This window comes from Pyrgilauda ruficollis, unplaced genomic scaffold (genome assembly GCF_017590135.1).
Source record: "Pyrgilauda ruficollis isolate IOZ18807 unplaced genomic scaffold, ASM1759013v1 scaffold185, whole genome shotgun sequence".
In the NCBI taxonomy this organism is placed as follows: Eukaryota; Metazoa; Chordata; class Aves; order Passeriformes; family Passeridae; genus Pyrgilauda; species Pyrgilauda ruficollis.
Window position 1 is genome coordinate 306,384 of NW_024517540.1, and position 23,285 is coordinate 329,668.

At 57.3% G+C, this 23,285-nt stretch overlaps 1 protein-coding gene across 1 annotated transcript; it reads right to left on the bottom strand.

Annotated features, from left to right (window-relative positions):
• Positions 1-272: 272 nt before the first annotated feature.
• On the bottom strand, positions 273-22,486 carry LMNA (lamin A/C). The gene is made up of 12 exons (XM_041464925.1): positions 22,024-22,486; positions 6,775-6,931; positions 6,474-6,599; positions 6,207-6,377; positions 5,981-6,106; positions 4,903-5,123; positions 4,608-4,812; positions 4,367-4,474; positions 4,091-4,210; positions 3,915-4,010; positions 1,917-2,168; positions 273-1,292 (listed from the first exon to the last, which is right to left on the bottom strand). The coding sequence occupies exons 1-12, from the start codon at positions 22,371-22,373 to the stop codon at positions 1,260-1,262; spliced, it is 1,965 nt and encodes a 654-aa protein (XP_041320859.1). The 5' UTR covers positions 22,374-22,486; the 3' UTR covers positions 273-1,259.
• Between the last annotated feature and the right edge of the window lie 799 nt (positions 22,487-23,285).

Below are 23,285 nucleotides of genomic sequence, written 5' to 3' on the forward strand. Positions count from 1 at the left end.
CTGCTGCACTTGAGGTCAGGGGGGGCTGCAGGCGTTTCCCAATCAAGGCAAAAAGCCAAGAGATCTGCCAATGGCTGGAGGAGGACTCCTGCCAAGGGGGAAGCTGCACCCACCAGACCCCAAAATCCACCTCACTCAAACAAAAAGCCTTCCTAGGTGCTTTCCTGGCAAACCAGCTCTGACCTGGACCGAGCATCTTCCTCTTAATCCCTGAAACAGCTCCTGAGCTCTGGCCACCAGAGATGAGCCTGAGTAACTGCAGCCGAGGGAAGTACCCCTCTGGATGCAGTGGAGGATGAACCCCTCTGGCTCAGTGGGGGATGAACCCCTCTGGATCAGTGGGGTGGTGAGCCCCTCTGGATGCAGTGGCTCTCAAAGAGGGGGCCTGGGGGGCCCTGCTGGGGCTGAGCTTGTGGGACCGAGGTCCATCACCCCAGCTGTCAAATCCATCTGGTCCCAAAACGCAGCTCCGGTGTTCTCACTTGCCCTGCTCCATCTCCACTCAGCTGGGCTCCAGTGGGGCTCCCAGCCCGGCCCCCACCTCAGCTAAGGCACAACTTGGCTGATGAAGAAAAAGGGCAAGAGGTGCCTGGGATGGGGAATACGGGGAATACAGTACATAGAGCACGGGGTGCAGGCGGGCAGGGGGCTGGGGAGGGGGCAATGGCCACAGAGAGACGTGGGCATCGCCCGCGAGCTGCCAGGAGCCCCCGCGCCAGCACCGCCAGGAATCACAACTCAAAAAAGAGAAAAAAAGGGAATTTTGGCTTCAGATCCCAAGAAAAAGGGTTGTAAAGGCACTGTGCTCCACTTGAGACAGGACAGCAGCCCCTGTGGCACGCAGCTCCAGTGGGTATGGCTGCACTTCTCCCTGTCCTACGTAAAAAGCTTTGGCAAAAAAGGTACAATCGAAGGAGCATTTCAGCTACAAACTCCTCCTGCATGGCTGCTGTGTAAACACAGTTCTTTGCTGTCTTTGGCTGAAGTTCTAAAAAATATTTGAAGCTGAAAAGCTATTTTTTGGTTTGGTTTTTTTTATATAGAAATAGATTTTTTCTTTACAAAAAAAAATCAAAGCATCTTTTAGCACTTTTAATATATATATATATAAAATTCCTGCTATAGAAAACAAAAAAAAAAAAAACAACCTTGGTTTTTGATATCTCGGTTTTTTAAGGGAAAAAAAAATTCTGTTGCTTTGGGAAAAAAAAACAAACCTAGCTGGAGACGGGCAGGAACCACAGGAATGCGCCATGGAATTACATGATGCTGCAGTTCTGCACAGCCTGAGCCTGCGAGGGAGAAAGAAAAAAAAGAGAGTTAAGAAGACCCCAGTGTCACCATCCATTTGCTCTGACTGCAAAGTGTCCAGTGGGATCCTTTGGATGCCCACAGGCTCTCCTCCATGCTGGCCCTTGGGGTGTGATAAATAAATCCTCCCAAGCTGGAATGTTGATAGTTCCAAAATTTGAGAATTAGTGGTAGGTGATATATGAGGATTATAATACTGACCAAGAGTATCAATATAGAATATATTGTACATTAATCTAGTATATAAAGTGCTGAAATATTCACATTGCCAGCAGAACACCTAGCAGCAGTGGAATGAGTGATGTGGAGGATGGGGAATGCTCTGGGGTGCCCAGGGGGCTGAGTGTAAGATGGAACGAGGTGGGAAGCTGCTATGGCCACATCCCTTTCCAATCCCTCTGAGAACCCCCCATCCCTTATAAAGAGGCTTGTGTGAGCCCGAAGAGGAAGAGGAAGAGCAGGGAGAAGGAGGAGAGGCGGGAGGGCACAGGAGCCTTGCAGCACTGCAGGGAAAGGACAGTGCCGCGACAGGGCGACCCAGCAGCACGGGGCCAGCTGGCAGTGCGGTGCCAGGGAGAGGACAGCGGCCTGGGAGTGGCACTGACCTGCCTGCGGGGGCTGGAGCTCCCCAGGAGGTAGTTCCTGGACACCAGGCTGTCCCCGAGGCCGATGCCAGAGTCACCCATGCTGCGGTAGCTGCGGGTGACGGTCACGCTGGAGGTGGACGAGCCCGAGGACATGGTGTTGATGCCGGCGTTCTGGGAGCCCGACTTGTCAGCTGGCTGGCCACACGTGCCACAGACCACAGTGCGGGAGCGCAGGTTGTACTCGCCAGGGTCCCCAGAGCCACTGCAGCCCTAGACACGGGGGGGACAGACAAAGCGGCCTCAAGGCCCTGCCGGAGCACCCTCTGCTCTCAGGATGGCGGCAGCACCCAGGAGAGCTCTTGAAGAGAGCCTCTCACCTGTCCTCTCCATCACGTGCTTTGAAAATAATAAAACAGAGCCCTTATTAATGTGTTTCTAATCCCAAGTGACTGGGGCCGGCACGCTGCCAGTGGGTGACCTGCCCTGCTGCCCTGAGCCTGCGCGCTGAGCTCCTGGCACATGGGAGACACCTGAACTGTGCTCCTGAAAACATCTTCTTCCTCACCACCTCGTGAGCTGGCAGCTCTCCAACGGGAAGTTTGCTCTTGGAAAGGATTCAGCCTCCAGAGGAATGGGCAGCAGTGACTGACTGCAGGAGCTTGGCTCCTCTCTCCAGGGATGGTCAATGCAGAAGAGAATCACAGAATTATGGAGTGGTTTGGGTTGGGATGGACTTGAAAGCTCACCTCATTCCAGCCTCCTGCTGTGGGCAGGACATATTCCACTAAACCAGGTTGCTCTAAGCCCTGCCCAGCCTGGCCTTGAACACTTCCAGGACTGGGGCAGCCACAGCTTTCCTGGGCAACCTGTGCCAGGGCCTCACCTCCCTCACGGGGAACAATTTCCTTCCAGTATCCCATCTAACGCTGCCCTCTAACTGCCAGGGGGAAGCCATTCTCCTGTGTCCTGTCACTCCAGACTCTTGTCCAAAGTCCCTCTCCGGCTGTCTTGGAGCCCCTTTTAGGCCCTGGAAGGAGTTCTAAGGTCTCCCTGAAGTCTTCTTTTCTCCAGGCTGTCCCCAGCTCCTCCAGCCTGCCTCCAGAGCAGGGAGAGTCCAGCCCTCAGAGCATCTTCATGGCTACTTCTGGACCTGCTCCAGCAATTCCTTGTCCTTCTTGTGCTCAGGGCCCGAGAACTGGACCCTGCACTGCAGGTGGGTCTCACAACGGCAGGGTAGAGAAGGACAATCCACCAGCTCAACGTGCTGATATCAATCTCAGCACAGCTCTTCAGCTCCAGAGAACCCAAAGGGAAGTGGATGATGGATGCTCCTGCAGAGCTCTGGAAGTGACATCCAGAAGATCTTTCACCCCCACTGAGGCACGGCTTGGCCACGATGGCCCCTCTCTGCAGGTGATTCCTGCGGGCACCTCGTGTGCAGGACACACACACCCTGCAGGATGGGCTGCTGTGGGGCTGGGCTGCAGCCAGGGATGTTTCCTTGGGAGAAGAGGCTGCAGCTCTGCTGCTGGCATGCTGCCTGCTCTCTGCCCACTGCCTGCTGCTCCTCCTGGTGCATATTTCAGCTCCGTGTGGGGAGAGATGGGCTGAGAGGAAGGACAAAGCCACCTCTGGATTTGTTCCAGCACCCTCATGAAGCAGGGAGGACAGAGCAGCTGCTGACAAGAAGTGTCGTCCATCAACTTCCCACCATCCTATCCTCCAAGCAATGCTCAGCCTCCCTCTGACTCTTCTGGCCCTTTTCACGGCACGTCAGGGTTCTTAGGCTTGGAGACAACTTCCAGAAAGGTCTTCAGAGTTTTTTAGTGAGCAGCAATCTCCTCCAGATGCCAGAGGTCTGTTGGCTTCTCTGATGCAATTGTTTCCACAGCAGCCTCCCCACTGCCTTCTCCTGTATGCCTGATCCTGTCTGATGCTGAGCTCCCTCCCACCCTGCCTGAAGCTGCAGCCCCTGGGACCCCTCGGAACCAGCAGCATCCCCAGCACCCTACTCACATGGTGGTGGCGGTGGTGGATGCTCATTTCATCATCATCCTCGTCCTCATCATCATTGATGATCACAGTGCGCACCAGTTTCCTCATGGCCACTTCCTGCAGGGGACAGGGGGTCACTTGGGGGGTTCAGTGCCTGCCACCCCCATCCCCGTGCCAGAGCTGCCACGGGCTCTCACCTCCCCGTTGGAGTTGATGAGGGCGGTGCGCAGGCTGTCCCCGGAGCCCCAGCTGCTCTGGGCTTTCCACACCAAATTACTGGGGGGGCTGTGTGTTGCTCCAGCTCCTGAGGCCCAGATCTAGGGAGAAAAGCAGGAGCAAAGTGACTTCTCTGGTCTGCAGACTCCACAGCCTGGGGATCTATCACCACACAGAGCTACACAGCAAGCACTCCATGCAAGTGGCCTGGCAGGGTTTGGGATCTTGCCTGGATCCTCCACCAGGCAGGGACTCACCGTGACCACCTGGCCAGCCTTCAGGGTGAACTTTGGGGGGAAGCGGTAGGTAAGGGGGGGATCATCCCCATTTTGCCTCTTGATCTGCCAGTTCCCCATGGCCTGGTCCTGTGAGAGAGAGCAGCGACCCTCAGAACCCTGGTTCCTCTCCAACTGATCCTGTTCACCTCCCGCCCGTAGGGTGAAGCAGGGCTGAACCTCACCCCAGGGACTCTAGGGATCTCCCTGAAGGCAAACTCACCTCGTTGGACTTGTTCCTGAGACGGACAAACTTGCCCTCCAAGTCCACCTCCTCCACGCCAACACGGCCACTGGTCCGGGCGTGGTGGGAGAAGCTGGTCCGGCTCTCACTGTCCTCCAGCTTCCGCTTCTTGGAGGAGCCTGGGGTGGACAGGTGGCTTCGGGATGCACCTTTGTGGGATGAAGGGCTGGGGGACAGCCTCAGCCTGCCAGGGGAGAAGAGGAGATGAAGCCAGTGAGGCCACAAGGGCTGGGACCCGCGTGGCCCAGAGCTGGGCACAGCACCCTGTGCTCACCGCTCCTCCTCGCCCTCCAGCAGCTTGCGGTAGGCGTTGATCTCCATATCCAGAGCCAGCTTGATGTCCAGCAGCTCCTGGTACTCATCCAGCTGCTGCTGCATGCGCGCCCGCATCTCGGCCATCTCCCGCTCCTTGTCGGACAGCAGGCGCCGGTTGGTCTCGCGTTCCCTGGCCAGGATGTCCTCCAGGTCGTGCAGCTTCGCCTCCTTGGCAGCCAGCTGTGGGGACGTGATGGATTGGTCTCCTTGAGCCAGGTCTTATAAGCTCTTGGAGACCTGTACCACACCCGAGATAGCACAGCCACCTCAGATGGCATAAAATCAGCGGGATGGCTTCTGTGGTAGTGTTGGAAACAGAAAAGTTTTAATAACAAAGCTCTTTACAGAGAAAAACCGAGCCAGGGCAAGAGGCTCTTGCTACTGGTAGAACACCCCACAAAAGTCATTAGTCCCTTTGTTCTCGTATTTTTCTAGTGAATTGCTTAGGTGGGACTTCATTCTGAGTTCTGTGTCTGTTCCTTTTTACATATTGTAAGTTAATAAAGTTTTTTTTTTTCCCTTTATTCTTAAGCTGGAGCCTGCTTAGCTCTATTTCTAGTCACATCTCACAGCAACCACTAGGGAGAATATATTTTCATAAGGGCACTGGCATTGTGCCAGTGTCAAACCATGACAGGCTGGTGATCCCAAAATTGGGAAGGGAAGATCTCAGATCTGTGGATGGGGCTGGAGATCCTAAAATTGGGAAGGGCAGTTCTGGGATCCACGGACTATGCTGGAGATGCCAAAATTGGGAAGGGCAGTTCTGGGATCCGTGGATAGAGCTGGAGATCCCAAAATTGCATTCTGTCCAACTGGCTATCCTTAAGTTTGAGGTGAAGTCCCCAAGGTCCCATGAGGTGAGGAGAGAAATTGAATCCTATGAATTGAGGAGAGAAACTTCTGGGCTTTTTTCCTTTTTAAGGAGACAAAGGATAATTTGGTCCACCTACAGGGAGGGCAGGTGAGGGCGGGCCACTCCACCTGGGACCATCCCCAGGCCAGACATCCCAGGGAACCCTTTGGTCTCAACTCACCTGCTTCTGCAGCTGGCTGACTTCCGAGGAGAGGTTGTCGATGCGGATACGGGTCTGCTGCAGCTCCTCGTGGGCAGCACCCACCATGTTGCTGTTCCTCTCAGCTGACTGCTTGGCATTCTCCAGCTGGGGGACAGGACAAGGCCGTCAGCATCTCAGCACCCACAGCCCACCCACACTCTTTGGGGCTGAAGGGAGAGGAGAGCGGCGTGGGGAAGCTGCTCACCTTCGCCCCGTAGGTTTTCTCCAGTTCCTCCTTGTAAAGCCTGATCTGGGCTTCGTGCTGGCTGCGCAGCTCCTGCAGGGCCTCCGAGAGCTTGCTCTCAAACTCCCGCTGCCGCCCGTTGTCGATCTCCACCAGCCGCGTTTCGTGGCGCCGCTTGGTCTCCCGCAGCTCCTGGAGACAGCAGGGGACACCGTGTCACCTCAGCGAGGGGACACGACACACCCAGTGGGGGTGATCCCAGCCCCACGGCAGCACATCGCAGCTCACCTCGCTGTAGATGTTCTTCTGGAATTCCAGCTCCTCCTTCAGGGTCTGCAGCCGGTTCTCGGCGTCCACGCGGCGCAGCATCTCGTCCTGCAGCTGCTTCTTGGCTTCGCCCAAGGCGCTTTCCAGCTGGCAGGGAATCAAGAAGAAACATCAGGGCGGGCTCTGGGCACTGCAGCCGGCATGGCTGGGCACCCACCACCCACCTGCATCTGCCCCACAGCCCCTGGCACAGCGGGCAGCCCCAGGCAGGGGGGTAAAAGGGATCCCTGGCTCAGCTGGAGACAGAGCTGCCACTGCTCACCTTGGCCACCTGTCCTCTCAGGTCCCGCACTTCATTTTCCAGATTCCTCTTCTCACCCAGGGCCGTGGAGAGCGCAGCTTCCTTGGAATTAAGCAAAGCCTCCACATCCTTAAGGCGTGCCTGGGCAGTCAGCAGGTCCCCTTCCTTCTTGGCATTCCTGCAGGGCAAAGGGTGGCACAGGTGAGTGGACACGCAGGAATAATCACAGTCATCAGGAAATGATGGAGTTGCTTTGGTTCAAAGAGACCTTAAAGCTCATCTAGTTCTATGCCCTGCCATGGGCAGGGACATCTTCCACCAGACCAGATTGCTCCAAGCCCTGTCCAACCTGGCCTTGAACACCTCCAGGTATCCAGGGGTAGCCACAGCTTCTCTGGGCACCCTGTGCCAGGGCCTCACCACCCTCACAGGGAAGAATTTCTTCCCAATATTCCATCTAATCCTGCCCTCTGGCAGGGGGAAGACATTCCCCCTTGTTCTGTCCCTCCAGACCTTTGTCCAAAATCCCTCTCAAAATCTTCTAGTCCCTTTAAGCACTGAAAAGGACTCTAAGGTCTTGTAAAGCTTCTCATCCACCAGAACCTCCAAGTTCTTCTCCTCAGGGCTGCTCTCAGAAAAGCCTGTGCACCATACCCCGAGCACAAAGAGTGCCACTCCTGCCCCCCTCTGATCGCTCCCGAAAGGGCTGCACCGCTGTCCCTAGGAACCACCCTCGAGGGCCCAGCACATCCCAGCCGCACAGCCAGCCCTAGCTGGACACCAGGGAGCAGGAGGGGCTGGGAACGGCTGGCAGAGCAGGAGGAGTCTCAGGGTGCAGCACCCACGCGCAATCCGCACACCCACGGCATGGCAAGACACCAGGCTGGGGCTGCCCTGGCACCGTGTGGGGATGCAGGGCAGCGCGGTGGGACGCTGCAGCACGCCGTGGTACAGCAGGACACCGTGAGGAGTGCCAGAGGCCACCATGGCACGGGACAGACAGACGTGTTAGCGTGGCTCAGCACGGCGTGGGGGGCTGGATGGCGGAGCAGCAGCCGGGGAGGGGCTGAAACTGCCCCATGGCCGGTGCTGGTGGCCAGGCAGAGGAGTCTGTGGCACCGTGCCAGTGCCAGGAGCTCCATGCCCCTCCTGGAGTGGCCAGTGAGCACCAGGGGCTGGGGGCTGCACTGCTGTGGCTGTGCCTCGCCCTGAGCTCAGCTGGTGCTCGGTGGATGCAGAGTGAGGTGCCTCAGCCCCCCAGCCCGACCCCTGCCATCACCACCCACCATCGTGGCCCCCTCTCTTGTCCAGCCCTGTGCCAGCAGGTCAGAGCCGCTCCTCGCAGGATTCCTCACCGTGTGACCGGGAACCCGATCTGCCTGCACCACCAAAACACAGCCTGGAGCTATTTTGGTAGGTCCTATAAAAAGATAAGACCCAACGGCCCCCCAGCAGCCGCCAAGGGCTGGGACTGTCACCGCACCTCCCTGAAAACGGGGTGCAGGCTGGGGGCGGAACGAGGAGGGCTCGGAGCCGAGCACCGGCAGTGCGGGCATCCCTGGGGCCGGCAGGGCGCACCGAACCGGGACACCGCGGGCACAAACCCAGGGAGCATCCCAGAGCAGCGTCCAGAGCCGGGATTCACCCGGGAGCGGAGGGACGGCGTTTCCAGACTCGCACATGCGGGATGTCGGAAGCTCCTGGATTGGCCAGCAGCAGATTTTCCTATATTTCTTTTTGTTTCCCGACCCGAGCCAACACGGAGAAGTTATTCTGTTATTCTGGGTTTCAAAACACCAGGTTTCAAAATCCCACGTTACTGTTTTTAAGTGCAAACCTCCCTTCAAATCCCAGGACATTCCATGTTAAAAGATCAGGAATTCCACTTAAGGACAGTTAAAAAAACCCCAACAATTCCTACACGTACAGTAACAAAATTCAGAATCACTTAAAGTGCTGCTGTCAGGAAAAGCAGAGCCCAAGAACCTCTGGGAATCCAGGAGCAGCTTGCAGACTTTTTCTTGGAAGTGAAGATCTGTCTTCTGCCTTTCTTTCGATTTCTGAAAGCTCCTTTCCCAGCCCAGAACACTCTGTATTGTGGTGTAGAGGGCCCAGTGTAACACGTTGGATTTGTAATGAATTCTAGAACGTATCTGTGGTCGGATTTTCATATTTTAATGTTTGGGGCTCTCAGGTAAGAGGGTCTCACTGCTATGCACAGACTATGATTTCATAGACCATAAATTCCATAAAATAGCCTCTTTTATGTCTAAACAGCATTTGTGCAGTCTAGAGAATTTGGAATTTAGCCCACAGTGGAATAACTGACCAAGAAATGCTGCTGGTCCCCCCTTTTTCCAGGGAACCACAGTCTCACTTGCCGGAGCTGCTGCTGGAGCTCCTTCCTGTTCAACCCACTCCTTTGTGCCAGTGACTCACAGGACAAGAATGCCAGCTGGGAGCGGGTCCGAGGCTCCAAGGCTCGCTGAGTTTTCCCATCTGGCCCTGGCTCAGCCCCGTGGCCAGCGTGGCCACCCCAGCTCTGCCGGCGGGGTGCAGCCCTGTCCTTCCCGGTGCAGTGCCATGTGGCTTCTCCCCATCCCTGGGGGGGTTTGCTGCTGCTCTCTGCTCATCCCTGGGGTTGCTGCTGCTCTCTGCTCATCCCCGGGGGTTTGCTGCTGCTCTCTGCTCTTTCCTGGGGGTTTGCCTGTGCTCTCTGCTCATCCCTGGGGTTGCTGCTGCTCTCTGCTCATCCCCGGGGGTTTGCCTGTGCTCTCTACCCATCCCTGGGGCTTGCTGCTGCTCTGCTCTTTCCTGGGGGTTGCTGCTGCTCTCTGCTTGCCCTGTTGCTGTGGGGGTTTGGGTACAGCTGGAGGGCACTGGTTCATTGGGATGGGGCTCCAGCATGACCTGGATGGTATCGCTCTTCCAAGGGACAGGAGTTCCACTGACCAGGGACAAACAGAGTGAAAAATGCTGAGGGTTAAACTTGTGTCTGCAGCAGATTCGCCCTCTCCAGGGACCAGAAGCATCCAGGGCTCTGGGCATCAACGGCTGGAAAGCCCCACAGTAAATCCCAGACGACTGAAGGACAAATCCCTTTTGCTTAGAAGTCTCCTGTGCTCAGCCCTGGATTCCACTGGAGGAGGAGAGCCAGAAGCTTGGAGCTCACCAGCCTGAGTTGGGAGTAGTTCTGCCAGAGGGAGAGGGGTGAGACAAATCCTCTCCTGTCCTCTTCTCTGGGGGGTCAGTGGTCGGCAGAATTTGGCTCCGTGGGGCCTCAGCATTTCCCCAGGTTCCTTCCAGACACACCCAAATGTCAGGATGAGGTGGCAGCACACAGGTGAGTCCTCTCTGGCCTTGGGGACCCCCAGCCCACCGCTGCACACCAGCCCCGTTGATCCCTGCTCCAGCCCAGCCAAGGTTTGAGTTTTCCCTTCTCCTGCCCTCAGGTCCTGCTTTTATTCCCGGGAAGCCTCACAGGCTCCAGCTGGCGCTGGGCTAAAAATAAAAACTTCCATGGCAGCTGTGTCACTCCCACTCCCCTGGAGAGGAGGATGAAGACAGACCTTCCTCCTCCTCCCCAGAGGGTTTCACTGGCCTCTCCATGCTGCCTGATAGAGCCTACAAGATTCCAAATTCTCCAGTGAAAAGGAAAGCAGGAATTCTGGAGGGCTGGGTGCCTCCAAATCCCACAGGATTTGATCCCCTGTGCTGCGAGAGTCACGGGTGAAAACAATCCAAGAGGAAAAAAAAACAACAGAGGCATCAAACCCTCAAGAAACAAATGTCTCAAGAGAAAAGATGGAGGGAAAAGGGGCCTCAAGACATTTTATTTTTAGCTTTTAAAAGCAGGAAGAAGGAAAAAAAAAAAAAGATTGAAAATTGCAGCTGAGCTGCCAGAAAATTCAAATGTTAATGGAAAGTTGGATCTGCTCTGGCTGCGCTCAGCACAGACAGACGCGAGGCTGTGAAGTCAGAGAGGGCTCAGGGACAGCCCCACAGAGCAGCATCTGCTACTGCTCCCCCCTGTCTGCCCCAAAATCCCAGCCAGGAAACCTGGCAGGGCTGGGCTCTCCCTCTGGAAAAGTCAAGACAGGACAGAGTCATCAGAGCTTGCTGGAACAGCTCCAGGCTGAGCCCACCAGGCTGCTGGAAAGACGCCAGCCCTCTCTGAGATGCCAGAGCCCACTCAGTGCATTTTTAGGAAACACTCTTTGGTTTCCCTCTCCACTGTTAATCCCCACAAGCGTTCCTGAAGCATGGGCAGCACTGGGCTCCGTGCACTGGAAGAGGACCAGGGAGTGGGATGGAGCTCGTAGAGGCTCGTTCCCTCCTTCCCTGCCTCCAAACTGCAGCTGCCCCACCCTGGAAAAGGTGCCAACTCAGGGAACTTGCTGGCTCCTGCCCCGTCCATTAATCCTTACGGAGCTCTGAAAATCCCCCCAGCCTGCAGGTCTCAGTCCCACCTGGCTGCCAGGGGCCACAGCTGCCTGCTCCTGGCTATCCCAGAAAAGGCTTTGACACATTTACAGCTTGGGAACCCGGGGCAGGAGTGGCAGTGTGTGCCCGTGGCAGTCTCACATTGCTGGGAGGACCCAGGAAATGTGCTTGGCTCCACCTTGGGCAGGCTGCTCACCATGGCACTGCCTCCAGTGCCTGGGATCTGTCCCAGGATCACCACACGTATCCCAGGGATCACTCCCCCATCCCAGGGATCATCACCCCACTGCGGGCACTGCTGCCCAGTCCCAGGGGTTGTTTCTCCATCAAGGATTGCTCCCCCACCCCAGGGACCAGGGCCCCACAGGATGAGGAGAGGCAGACCTGGAAAACCTCTGCAGTGGGGCAATGGGAATGTGGCAAAGCAGCTTCTCCCAGCTTCTGACTCATCTGTGCCGCAGCAGCTCTGCCAAATCACCAGGATAAACACGGGCTGGTCTCCTAGCAGGGGAGCTGGAAATAGCCAGCATGATGTACAGCAAGGACAGTGTCTGCACGGAGCCAGCATCCTGTGGGGCACCAGAGGCAGCTGGGGCTGCCAGCACCAGCTGTGTGCACACATGCATGGAAACAGCTTCCACATCTGGCATCAGTGGTGCCAAAGACCCTTCCCGGTGCCAGGGGCAGGGCTGGCCCTGCCACACGCTCCTGATACACCCACGGCATGCTCAGCCAGGGGGCTGAGGGGCTTGTCCAGCCCCACGTGGCCCCAGTGGAGCACAAACAGCTCACTGGCATCTCCCAAGAGCTGGGCTTCCCCTCCTGGCATTGGGATCTGGCTTCTCCTTGCACCCTTAAAATAAACCAGGAAAAAGCCAGGAAAAAGCTTCGTTGGGAACCAGGAAGAAGCCTTTCATGAAGAGGCAAACAGGCCCCCCTGTCTAGGATTCCCCAAATCCAGGATGTTCCTGTCCCTCCACAGCTCCCATCACCAGGAACACTGCTGGGAGCTGTGGGTGCACACCTGACCATACTGATACCCCAGGAATCAGCCACACACATCCCTCTGAAGGTCTGAAGAAGCTTTTCTCCTGCTGGATGCACCAGAGCAAAGACCTGTCACCCTTCAGCCTCCCTTCCTGCCACAGGAGCAGCACTTCAGCTTCAGCAGCACCACAACAGCCACGCGCTGCTTAAGAGCTCCAAGCACATTTCTGACAATAGATAGAGTATTAATTGTTCAGAATTAACAATGCTGCAGCTCAGTGCTGGCTGGGGAGCCCCAGTGTGGCTCCCTCCCTGTCCAGGCTGTCACGCCAGCTGGTGACTCACCAGCAGCTCGGAATGGAAATCCCAAATCACCAACTGACGCCGCTGTTTGGGCTGAGTCCCCCACAGTAACAGGACAGCCCGTGGTTTTGGAGGGTGGGTGGCTTCACCAGAGGTCTTTCAGAGCTGGAAAAGGGGGTTTTGCCCTTTTGCCACGTGGGAATCGTCGGGGAAATGGGAAGGACTTGGTTTTCTACAGCCCACGTTGTGTTTTTGGGGGAGGTTTGTGTCAGGCATAAATCTGTGTCTCTGCACAGACAAAGGGCAGGGCTTGTCCTCCATGGACAAGTGTCCCAGCTTGGAGTATGCACCAAACACCCCAGTTTTGTGTCTGCCAGTGCCTGGCTGCCTGGGAGACCCCCTGCCAGCTGTGGGACCCCATCTGCTGCCCACAGGACCCCCTGTTACCCCCGGAACTCCTTTTCCAGCTGCCTGGCAAAGCTTTTCCAGGGTGCAGCAAGGCCCAGGGGACAGAGGCAAAGAGGATGCAAAGTGCAAGGAGGATCAGCCACTGCAGTCCCCAGTGCTGGGGGCAGCACAGGGAGCCCAGCAAAATGAGGGCAGGATTTCCCTGTGGGGAATGCCTGCACCAAGCCCTGGCTTACCTGGAATGAGCCTCCAGCCTGGGGTGACATGCAAAGTGCTACCAGTTCAAACTTGATTTAGCAAACCTGGCCCAGTCCCAGCTCTGCTACCAGAGCTGGTCCTGAAGAGCTTGGGAATTACACGGCACTGGGAAAAGCTGGCCAGTGTCCATGCAGGTCCTGAGGGGGGATGAGCCTGGGATTTCCTTGCTTGAAAAAACTGCGTTTTCCACTGAAAAAAGTCACCAAACACTTGAACAGGGTGCCCAGGGCAGTGGTGGAGCTTCCCTCTTCCTGGAGTGATTTAACAGACAGGTAGATGTGGCATTTGGGGACACGGCTTAGTGGTGGCCTTGGCAGGCCTGGGGGAACTCGATGATCTTGGAGCCAACCTAAACTATTATGTGATTTTATCTCCTTATAAACCTGAACATCTCAACTTCTCAGAACACCAAGAGCAAACACTGGCCAAGCCCCCTCACAGCCCAGGCTCAGCACAACCCAAACCCATCCATTTCAAACATGCCAGCCTGCCTTTTCCTAGCTTCCCATGAAATCTTGAATTGGGTTAGCTAAAACACACTTGATGGCCTGGGATTGAATCATCCTAAATATAGATTAAAACAATAATGCCCTTTACCAAGAAAAAGAAACTTACTAACAAAAGTTTGGAATTGAGCTGGAAAGAGAATTTTTTTAGACACAACTCAAAGATGTCAATACACCACCTTCCACACTGCTCAATTCCACCTTCTGAGGGCAAGATTTCACTAGGGGAGACACGAGAAAAAAGCTTTGAGGTCATGGAATATCCTGAGTTGGAAGGGACCCACAAGGATCATCGACTTCTCCTGCACAGGACAGCCCCAAAAATCCCACCATGTGCCTGAGGGCGTTGTCAGCTTGTTTTTCCCAATCCAGAATTTGCTAACAGTTTGCAGTGCTGTCTATTGCTGACTAAAGCCAAAGCCTTTGGGAAGAGGAGGGAAGAAGGAAATTCCAAGTCTTCATGCCACTACTCTGAACACTCACCATTTTAACAAGTCAGGTTTGTACCATTAATATAGTTAAATTACATGTTAAGTAATGACAAATTAACAATTAAGCTTTGGACTGGATGAAATTGAAGGAGTTTTGCCCAGTCTTGATTATCTTACTCCAACACAGCAAAAGCCAGCTTTTGAATAATTGGGCTAAAACTTAATGGGAAAGTTGTGGGTTTGGTGTTTTTTTCCACCCAGAACAGCTCTGAGTGTTGCCCCTCCATGGAAGCCCCAGAACATTCCGTTCACTTCAGCACATCCTTCCCTGGATGAAGGAGAAACTCTGAGCCCATAAACCACCACCTCAAAGGATGAGACAAAGCAGAGATTCCCGGTGTTTCCCTGGGAGACTGGACATGGTGGGAGCCTTACAAAGGAGGTTAAAAACAGGGAGCTGAGTCACTGTGTTAGTCATGCTTCGGGACAGGAGCACTGGGGGAAAACAGCCCTAAACTGTTTAGCTAGGAGCTGGCGACACAGCCAGGATGTGCGGCAGGGATGCAGTCCCAGGGAGGCAATCCCAGCCCCAGGAGCAAGGAAACATGCTGCCACTGTGCAGATGTGGCTGCAGCTCCCTTCCCTCTGCTCTCACGTGCAGCTCCTGAGCCCAAAGCGGGGTGGGAAGGGATGAGGAGGTCGCTCCGTACCTGCTGCATCCTGACCCACAACGGAAACCAGGGCCCTGTGCAAGGTGGGACAAGGCAGAAAGGAGGCAAGAGAGGCAAAACAGGGGGCGAGTTCAAGGCCTCCTTTTTCTCTTCAGAAGCAGCAGTAGCTCACCGAGCTTTTCATAAATTGAGTACGCAAAGCTTCTGGCCCGCAGCATTTGCTTGAGAAACAAAGCAGGGGATTGTTGGGTCCAGATGCCACACATACTCCTGGGAACAAAAGGGTTTGCTATCCCGGCTCCAGCAGCAGATAAAGGCAGACAAGGTGTTTACACTGCCACAAGGTCTGTTTGCATGTGGTGGTGGCAGCGGGGCCGGGGCAGGCTGCACTGTTGAGTCACTGCCGGCACAGGGAGCTCCAGCTGCTGCTGGAGCGGCTCTGGGGATGGATACGGACGGGATTCCAGCAGGAAAACGCAGCTCAGCACAGGGATGAGCAGAGACCAAGGTGACTGCCTGTGTTTTGGTGCACTGTGCCACGTGCAGAGCTGCCAGAACACCCCTGCCCGCTTTCCCTGCCAGCCTGCACTGTGCAGGGATGGAGCCCAGACCTGCTTGGCATGTGGGCAGGCAACCAGCACTTCCCCAGAGAGGGCTGCAGATGTGGCATCCCTAGAAAGCACAGCTTAGCCCCAATTGCTGCTTGCACAGAACTGCCTGTGAACAGAAGCACCATGAGATGCTCCAGCCCCCCATCACCTCCCTCCTGCCCAGCACACTCTCACCACCCAAACCAACCCCAGACCCGTGCCTTTTTGCCCTGGAACTGCGGAGCTGAGGCTGGGTCTCACAAAGCAGCGTCTCTGCCCTGAAAAGGGGGCCTGGCAGCCCCCCAAACAGCAAAGCACAACGCCCAGGGCTGAGGCTGCTCCCCTTCCTCCTAAAGCCCCCGACACGGAGGCTCAACTCAGAAACCGCCCCCAGTTTCTCCCAGTGTAGCCTGGTGTCCGGGGGGGAGCATCCTGGCACCCCACGGATGCTGCTGGGCTATCTGCCATGGTGCCAGGAAGGAAGGGGCAGAGCAGGGCTGCGGGACGGGGGGGCCCCAAAGCCCGGCCCCGCGGAGCCGCGCCCTGCTGCAGCCCAGGGACGCAGGCTGAGCCTGACTCATCTCCCTGCTCCGATGCCAGCCCTGCGAGGGACGGCACACGGCTCTTCAGAGAGGGGACTGGCAGCTGGACCCCCCTCAGTGCCGAGCTCCCTCCGGGTTCCCACCCCTTTTGAAGCTCACTTTGCACATCCCCAGCAACAGCTTGGATGGGCTCAGGTGACTCACAGGGGGTTTTAGGGAGAAACTGTGTCCATAAGCTGGTAACAAATAACCCCAAGAAACTGAAAGCTCTTAGCTTGGCCACGCCGAGCTCTGCCTGGCCAGCATGGTGGCACAGGACTGGATGGCAGGAGGGCAGGCAGGAGGACGTGTGTGTGTGCAAAGCAGCAGCCAGAACAAATGGCTGGAGGTGGCTTTTGTGCAAGAGGGAGGAGAGACCTCTGCTATCAGAACCTTGCTCCTACAGAGGTGCTTCTGAGCCACTCACAGCCCCGACACAAAAATTCAACAGCTTCAGGAGAGCCCATGTTTGTTCCTACCCTGGCTCTGCCACCTCTCCACAGGGACACAGCACCAACGCCTGCAAGGTGCAACCCCATAATTAAAGAAGGTACAGTACAGGCAGGGCAGCACCCACCCTGTGTGCTGAGAACTTTGTCCCTGCTGTTGTTAGCAATTCCTAGCTCTCCTAACCATGGAAGGAAGAAATAGAGGGTTGGCTGCAGCTTGGGAGACACCCCAAGCCAAGGGCACCTTCACTGGAAAAAGGTAATTGGTTTATGACAGAGAATGTGAAATGTTGACTCAGCCTCGCCAGGAACAGAGGTGTCCCAACCCCAGCTGGGTTTTGTGGTATCTCTGTGGGCTGAGTTCAATGCACCTCATTAACCAACTTCCACACCCTTTGGCTTTCCCCAACACCCACAGCCCTGGATATCACACCATGGCTCATGGACGTGCTGAGACATCCTTCACGTATAGGAACAAGGAAAAATGTGGGGATTTTATTATACTCTTATCAAGGTTGTGGAGTGAAGACTCTGGGCAAAGCAGAATGGCTTTAAAGCGAGAGGGCAGATTTAGATGAGGTGTTGGGAAGAAACTCTTCCCTGTGAGGGTGGTGAGGCCCTGGCATTGCTCAGAGAAGCTCTGGCTGCCCCATCCGTGCAAAGACTGGGCTCCTCCTGGGCAGCTGGGAGTCTGGCTGTCACACAGATGTCTCTGCAGTCAGGGCTGCAGCTGCCACTGCACCAGGCAGGGCTGGGGGACCCTGCCAGCCCCCACAGTTGTTCAGCTCCACACTGGGGATATTCAACCCTGGCAGGGAGGGGAAGGGAGCAGAGGCAGGTGGGCACCCAGCCCTGACACCATGCTGTCTGGTGGCAGCTGTCAGCAGAGACAGGTTTTACATGGCACCAGCCTCAGCTGTTTGGGAACGTGCTGAGCTGGTCACAAAGGAACAGGCTCAGCAAACAACCTCACAAAGAGCAGGATGGTGAAACAGGTAACGCAGCCAGTGGCAGGACAGTGGGAGGTGATTCCCAGCTCACCCTGAACCCACTGGGCTGACACTTCCTGGGGAATCCTCCATGACAGCTCTAATTTTGGCCAGGACCAGAGGGAGAACTCTGGTGACTTCCTCCTTTCCTGGTTGCCAGCAGCACAAAAGGAAACTACCCCTCCCAAAGGCCATGAATTCAGCCGAATAAGGAGCTGGCAGCCGCCCCACATGTCCCACCCTGGTTGTGTCACCTTCTCTGTCTGCATCCCTGAGCACCACACAGGGGAACTCCCTGTTCTCTGGGCTCCAGACTTTCAGTGTTGATGGGACTCAGGCAAGTGAAGTGACACGTGCAAGGCTGGAAAACACTTGAGGCAGCATGTGGGACCGGGCAGGCTGGGAGGGGCTGGATCCCTTCCCACACCAAACTCAGCCCTGGCCCTCTTGGCAATCGCTTCTCTTTAACCCCCAGCTCCAAAGACAAGGTCCTTCATTTTCCAGAGTGGATCCTATCATCCTAAATATATATGAGGCAACTCTGACTCCCCTCAATCCTGGGAAAAGTGAGCTGTGGCTGGAAAACACTGGCAAATGCAGAGATGGGAGCGAGGTCACAAACCAAAAGTGCTGGAGCACGTTTCTCTGCCACAATTTTTCTTGGAAAAAGAGGGGCTGGATGTTTGCACAGGCAAGAATTCCTCTCTACTGGGAACAGCTAATGAAAACCTTCGCCTGGAAGAAACGTTTTGCCACGGAGCCCTCCAGCCCTGCAGCATGCCAGGAGGGCTGGAATGCCCGGCCATCCTGAGCTGCTGGCTGCAGATGTCAGGGGACAGCCAGTGTGTCCACAGGGCTGGAGATTCAGGGTGGCTGGCGTGTTTAAGAGGGTCCCAGAGGGCCACGGAGGTCTGGATCAGCCCAGCTCTGTGTTGATGACTCCCCCCAAAGTATCCCCAGCTGCACAAGCTGCTCTTTGTTTGCTCCGAAAGGGCAAAGCCTCCTCCCAGCCAAAGCATTCCCTCCCTGGCAGGGATTCCATGAGGCAGACGGGGGAGAAACCCAGGAGCCCGAGGTTTCACCCCACGCAAAATGTTCCAGCACAAGCTCACGGCTGCTGAAGGAAGTGCAAGTCCCCACCCCCCCAAGAGCACTGAGCCTTAATTCTTTTTCCTCCCTTTTTTCAACTAAACAGGTTTTGTTTACCTGCTCCTGCCTGGAGGATGACAAAGCATGGGGCAAAACCCCCTCGGGCTGGGGAAGGCTTGTGGAGTTCACCTCCTGGCACCCCAGTGCTGCCTCCCTTGCTCTGCCCCTGGACGAGCTCCCCCCTCCACAACAACGTTTGGGAAAAAGGAGATTTGTCCTCATTATGGCCAGGGATGAGATCTGGGCCCGGGAGGAAGAGGCGCTGCCAAGACACTGCCTTAATCAGGTTAGGGGCTGCAATTCAGGAAGGCATTGCTCATCAGCGTGGTACTAACGAGGGCTGGTTCCTGCCTGGAGAGGGCAGCTGGTCACTGTGTGGCCACCACATGGCCACTCCTCGCCCATGGAGTGGGCACTGAATCCTCAGGGGTCTCTCCTGGGACTGAAGGTGCCAAGGGCTGCATTCTACACCCCTGCATGCCCAGGCTGGAGCTTGCACTGTGGGATGGGATTAACTCCCATGGAGCAAGGCAAGGGCTGTGGCTCTGTTCACCCTGTGAGTCAGAAGCCAGCTTAAAGAGAGGGGGCAATGGGCAAGACCAAGCACAGAGCACCTCTCCAACCCCCAGTGCCATGCTGCAATCCAGGCGTTCTCCAAGGAGGGGACAGAAGCTTGAGGACACCAGGGACAGAGGCATTTCAGACTAGTCCTACCTCTGCCCGTGGCCTGGGAGGGGATGATGCCGCTGTTGCCAGCACCCCTGAGTCACCAGCCACCCTCCCCACACCCTCTGCCTCGCCTGAAGCGTGGCTACAGCACAGCCAGAGGCCATCCAGAGCTGGGGACACATGTGGCACCAGGACAGGCTGGACTGCCCCATGTCCTGGGGCACAACCTGTACCAGGCTGCACAGGGCCGAGGGTTCCCGTGCCAAGAGCCAGGTGGGCACTTTGGGAAACCCCTCCTGGATCACCTCTGGCAGCAGCCAAACAGGCAGTGGGAAGATCCCACTGGAAACTCTGCCAAGAGAAGAGCAGTCGGCCAGGAGCAGAGGGGTGGCAGGAGGCAGAGGGCAGGCAGCCCAGCTCTTTTCAGACCCTCCTCCACCCATGCAGCTCTTGCACTGGTACTGGTTAGACTGGTCTCCTGTTTGCACAGCTTGTCCCCCTCCAGCCAGCAGCTCTTTCCCCACCCCAGACAGAGCACCCAGCACCCGGGGCCGTGTCACATCATGCCCTGGCATCCCGGCCCCCCACCCTCCCTCTGTGCTGGCGAGACAACCCCTGCATCAGGCAGCGGCGATGCTGTGGGTGCTGATAACACCGCCCCGGGCGCCTGCCCTGCGGGAGATACCCGGCGCTTCTCCGGGGCTGACGGGCACAGCGAGGGGCGCAGGGAGCTGCCAGTTAATTATTAGCCGAAGTCTCACCGTGTCAAGGACAGTGAAGTGGCTCCGGTGCTGACCCAAGGGCTCAGGGTGCCGGCAGAGCGGGCACATCCCTGCCCAAGTGGGTGCAGGGAGCAGAGCACTGTCAGTGCCCTCCTGATCCCCCCAACAGCTCTGACCCTCAACAGGTTCGGCCTCGTGGCTGCCCCATTCCCTCATGCCCCAAAGATTCGGGACAGCCCAGGCAAAGTGAGCCCAAGGAGCAGCATCGCAGCTCAGCAGGTGATTGTGCTGCTCTCTGAGCAGCCCCGGCACATCGAGCGGGTGCCCAGGGACACAAGATGAGCTGCAGCCTCCTCGCAGGGGTTTTGGGGCTGGAGAGCAGCTCTCATACCGCGCCCTAGGAAGAGGGGACAAGCCAGAGGCAGGAATGAACAGCAGCGGCTTCCCCCGCATCTCCGCTCTTCCATCGCACCGTGACTCAGAGATGACTCAACACAGAAACACCCCTGGCCCCCGGAGCCCGCGCCCCTGCTGCTCTCCCAAACCCACCGAAATCCATCTCTCGAGCACAAGCTGCTCTCCGGGAACCCCCGCCAGTCACAGCACTCTTTCAGGGGATTTGTCAGCGCCCGGGAACAAGCACCGCAGCTCCCGGAGCGCAGCCCCGTCGCAGGGAAAAATTCCACATCCGTTTTCCACAGGGCCGGCTCCACAGCGCAGCCAGCTCCAGCTCCCCTCCAGCCACGGCTGCGAGCCGGGCATTTTTTCCAGCCCTCGAAAGATCGTGGCCAAGATAGTTCTGGGTTTGCATAAGGCAGAAAAAAGCCTTTAGACAGCTCAGCTCCTCCTCTCAGCAGCATCCGGATCCTTGGGATCCGGGAGCAGGGATCTGGCGAGCAGCAAAGCGCCTGATCCGAGGACGGAGCTGCAGCGGCGCACGGGAAACAGAAAGCTAAATATAACCGCAGACAGCTTTCGGATACGGCTCTAACAGCACAGTCCCTCCCTCCCAGGTAGAATATTTATGGCATCTGCTAAGGAAGTTAATTTTAGCCTCATTTGGTACAGGCTCAAAACGAGGCGTCCAGAATAAAAGGCAAAAGATCAAATGGAGTAAGAGGGGGCAGTCCCGCCACTGCCCAGCCCGAGCGCGGCTGCGAGCCAAAGCTGATGACGGAAAGGGATCCGCTCGCTCCTTCCCTGGAGCGGCATTCGGGGAACTGAGCGCCACGGGGACATGTCCCGACGCCGCACGGGCTGGCAGAGCCCGGGGGAAGCCCAGCGCCAGCCCCTGCTCGGCCAGCAGTGACACTGGCCAGGGAGCCCCGTGTCCTCAGGGGACCTGTGCCGGTAACCGGTGACAGCCCCGAGGAGGGCAGAGGCACCCAGGGGCAGCAGGGAGGGGTCCACGAGGGGGGCATTTCTGACGGCAGGGAGGGAAAGAAGCGAGCCCGATGGGAAGCGGCTGGAGGAATTCGTGCCTCAACGGGAGCACACCGCCCGGTGACAGCTGGTGGGAGGGGGACGCGAGCAATGCCCGCACACTTCTACCCCCAAAGCCGGGGACCCCGCAGAGTGGGAGCAGCTTGGCGCAGGGAGGGTTAAGGCAAACAAAACCTGGAGCAGGTTCTTTAACCGGTGCCAAAGACAGCAAAGGAAAATAGGACGAGCAGGCGAAATCTGTAGGCAGGACAGAGCCAGCTGGCTGGCACGGCTTCCCGGGCTGTGCCGGAGCGTGTTTAGGAATAGCTCCAGCATGACGAAGGCGGAGGGGCCGCCAGCCCGGCGCTTGTGGCCCGCATAACACCGACCCTGCCGGGGGCCCAGGGCATGTCTGCTCAGCCCCTGCCCCAAGCGTCCCCAGCTCCGCTCCCAAATCCCCGCTCCAAGGGCATCCCGGCCAAAGATGGCGCTTGGATGGAGAGCAGGAATGACGAGAGAGCTTCTCTCCTCTTTTGGTCCCTACCACAGACACTCCAGCCCCGGCCAGGCCGGGGATTTTTCCTCTCTCTCCCTGCCTCCTCCAGGTCACTCCTTCCTCCCTCCCGGCTCCCTGCCAAGCATGACGACAGCACCCGTCCCGCTGCAGTCCCCGCCGTCCCCAGGGCACTCACCGGGCTTTCAGCTCCTTGTGCTCCTCCCGCACTTTACTGAGCTCCAGCTGCAGCCGAGCTCTCTCCTTAGCCACCGAATCCAAGGTCTTGCGGGCATCCGCCAGCTCCGACTCGTAGGCAGCCTTGATGCCCGAGACCTCGCGGCTCACCACCTCCTCGGACTCGGTGATGCGGAGCCGCAGGCCGGCGTTCTCCAGCTCCAGCGAGCGCACCTTGTCGATGTACACGGCCAAGCGGTCATTGAGCTCCTGCAGGTCCTCCTTCTCCTGTAGCCGGGTGATGCGTGTGGGGGACAAGGGGGTCCCCGAAGCCCCGCTGCGGGTGCTCCTTTTCTGCGAAGGCGTCGCCATGGGGTCCGGCGTCGAGGCGAAGGGCACGGCTCAGGTCACGGCGCGATGTCCCACGCCACCCGCCCAGCTGTCGCGGCAGCTCCCGGGGCCTGAGTGACTTGCTTATATCCCAGCTGGGCTGTTCACTGGGAGGAGGAGCTGAGAGGCGGCGGCGGGTGGAGTTATCCAAAACCTGGGTGGAGACAACTCGCATCAGTCCCAGCCCTTCCTTAGGAAAGGCTGGGAAAATATCCCTGGGTGAAGGGGCCTCGGGAGGGCGTCTCTGCGGACAGGGTCCGGGGAAGCCCCCTTCCACACGCTGGAAAAGGGCGATTCCCCCGACAGAGGCTGCATTGCAGACTGGGGGGACTTGGCCAGGGAAAAGGGCACCTTGAGGGGGGCTGCAGTGAGGAGGTGCAGCCAGGCACCCCCAGGACTCCTGGGCTGAGCACCTCCAGGGCACTGCTGTCCCACAGGACAGGGCAGGCAGCATCTCAGCAGCTACCCCAGGGTGTGGGGGTCCTGGCACACCCCGAATGCAGGACCCTGGAGTACCTAAAACTGTGGGGTCCGGGGACCCAAATACAGTCCTGAAACACCCGGGTCTGGGTTCTCCTGAATCCTGAGGCATCCCTGAGATCTGGGGCACCAAAGAATGCCCCCACCCACCTACCCACTTCCCTGCACTGGTTTTGCCCAGTTCTCTCAGCACTGGGATTCCCCATTTCCCAGCTCTCCTCTGTGCCAACTGTGCCAGTTTGTAGCTCCCCAAATTCTGAGCACCAGCTGTGAGCACCCCAACTCCCTGTTTCCTGTTCTCCTGCCTCTCGGCCCTCTCCAGTCCCACTCAACCCTTCCAGTATGGCCAGCTCCCAGCAGGGGTGGTTCCCAGTCCTCCCAGCAGGTGTGGGGTGCTCTTGTCTCCCTCGAAGC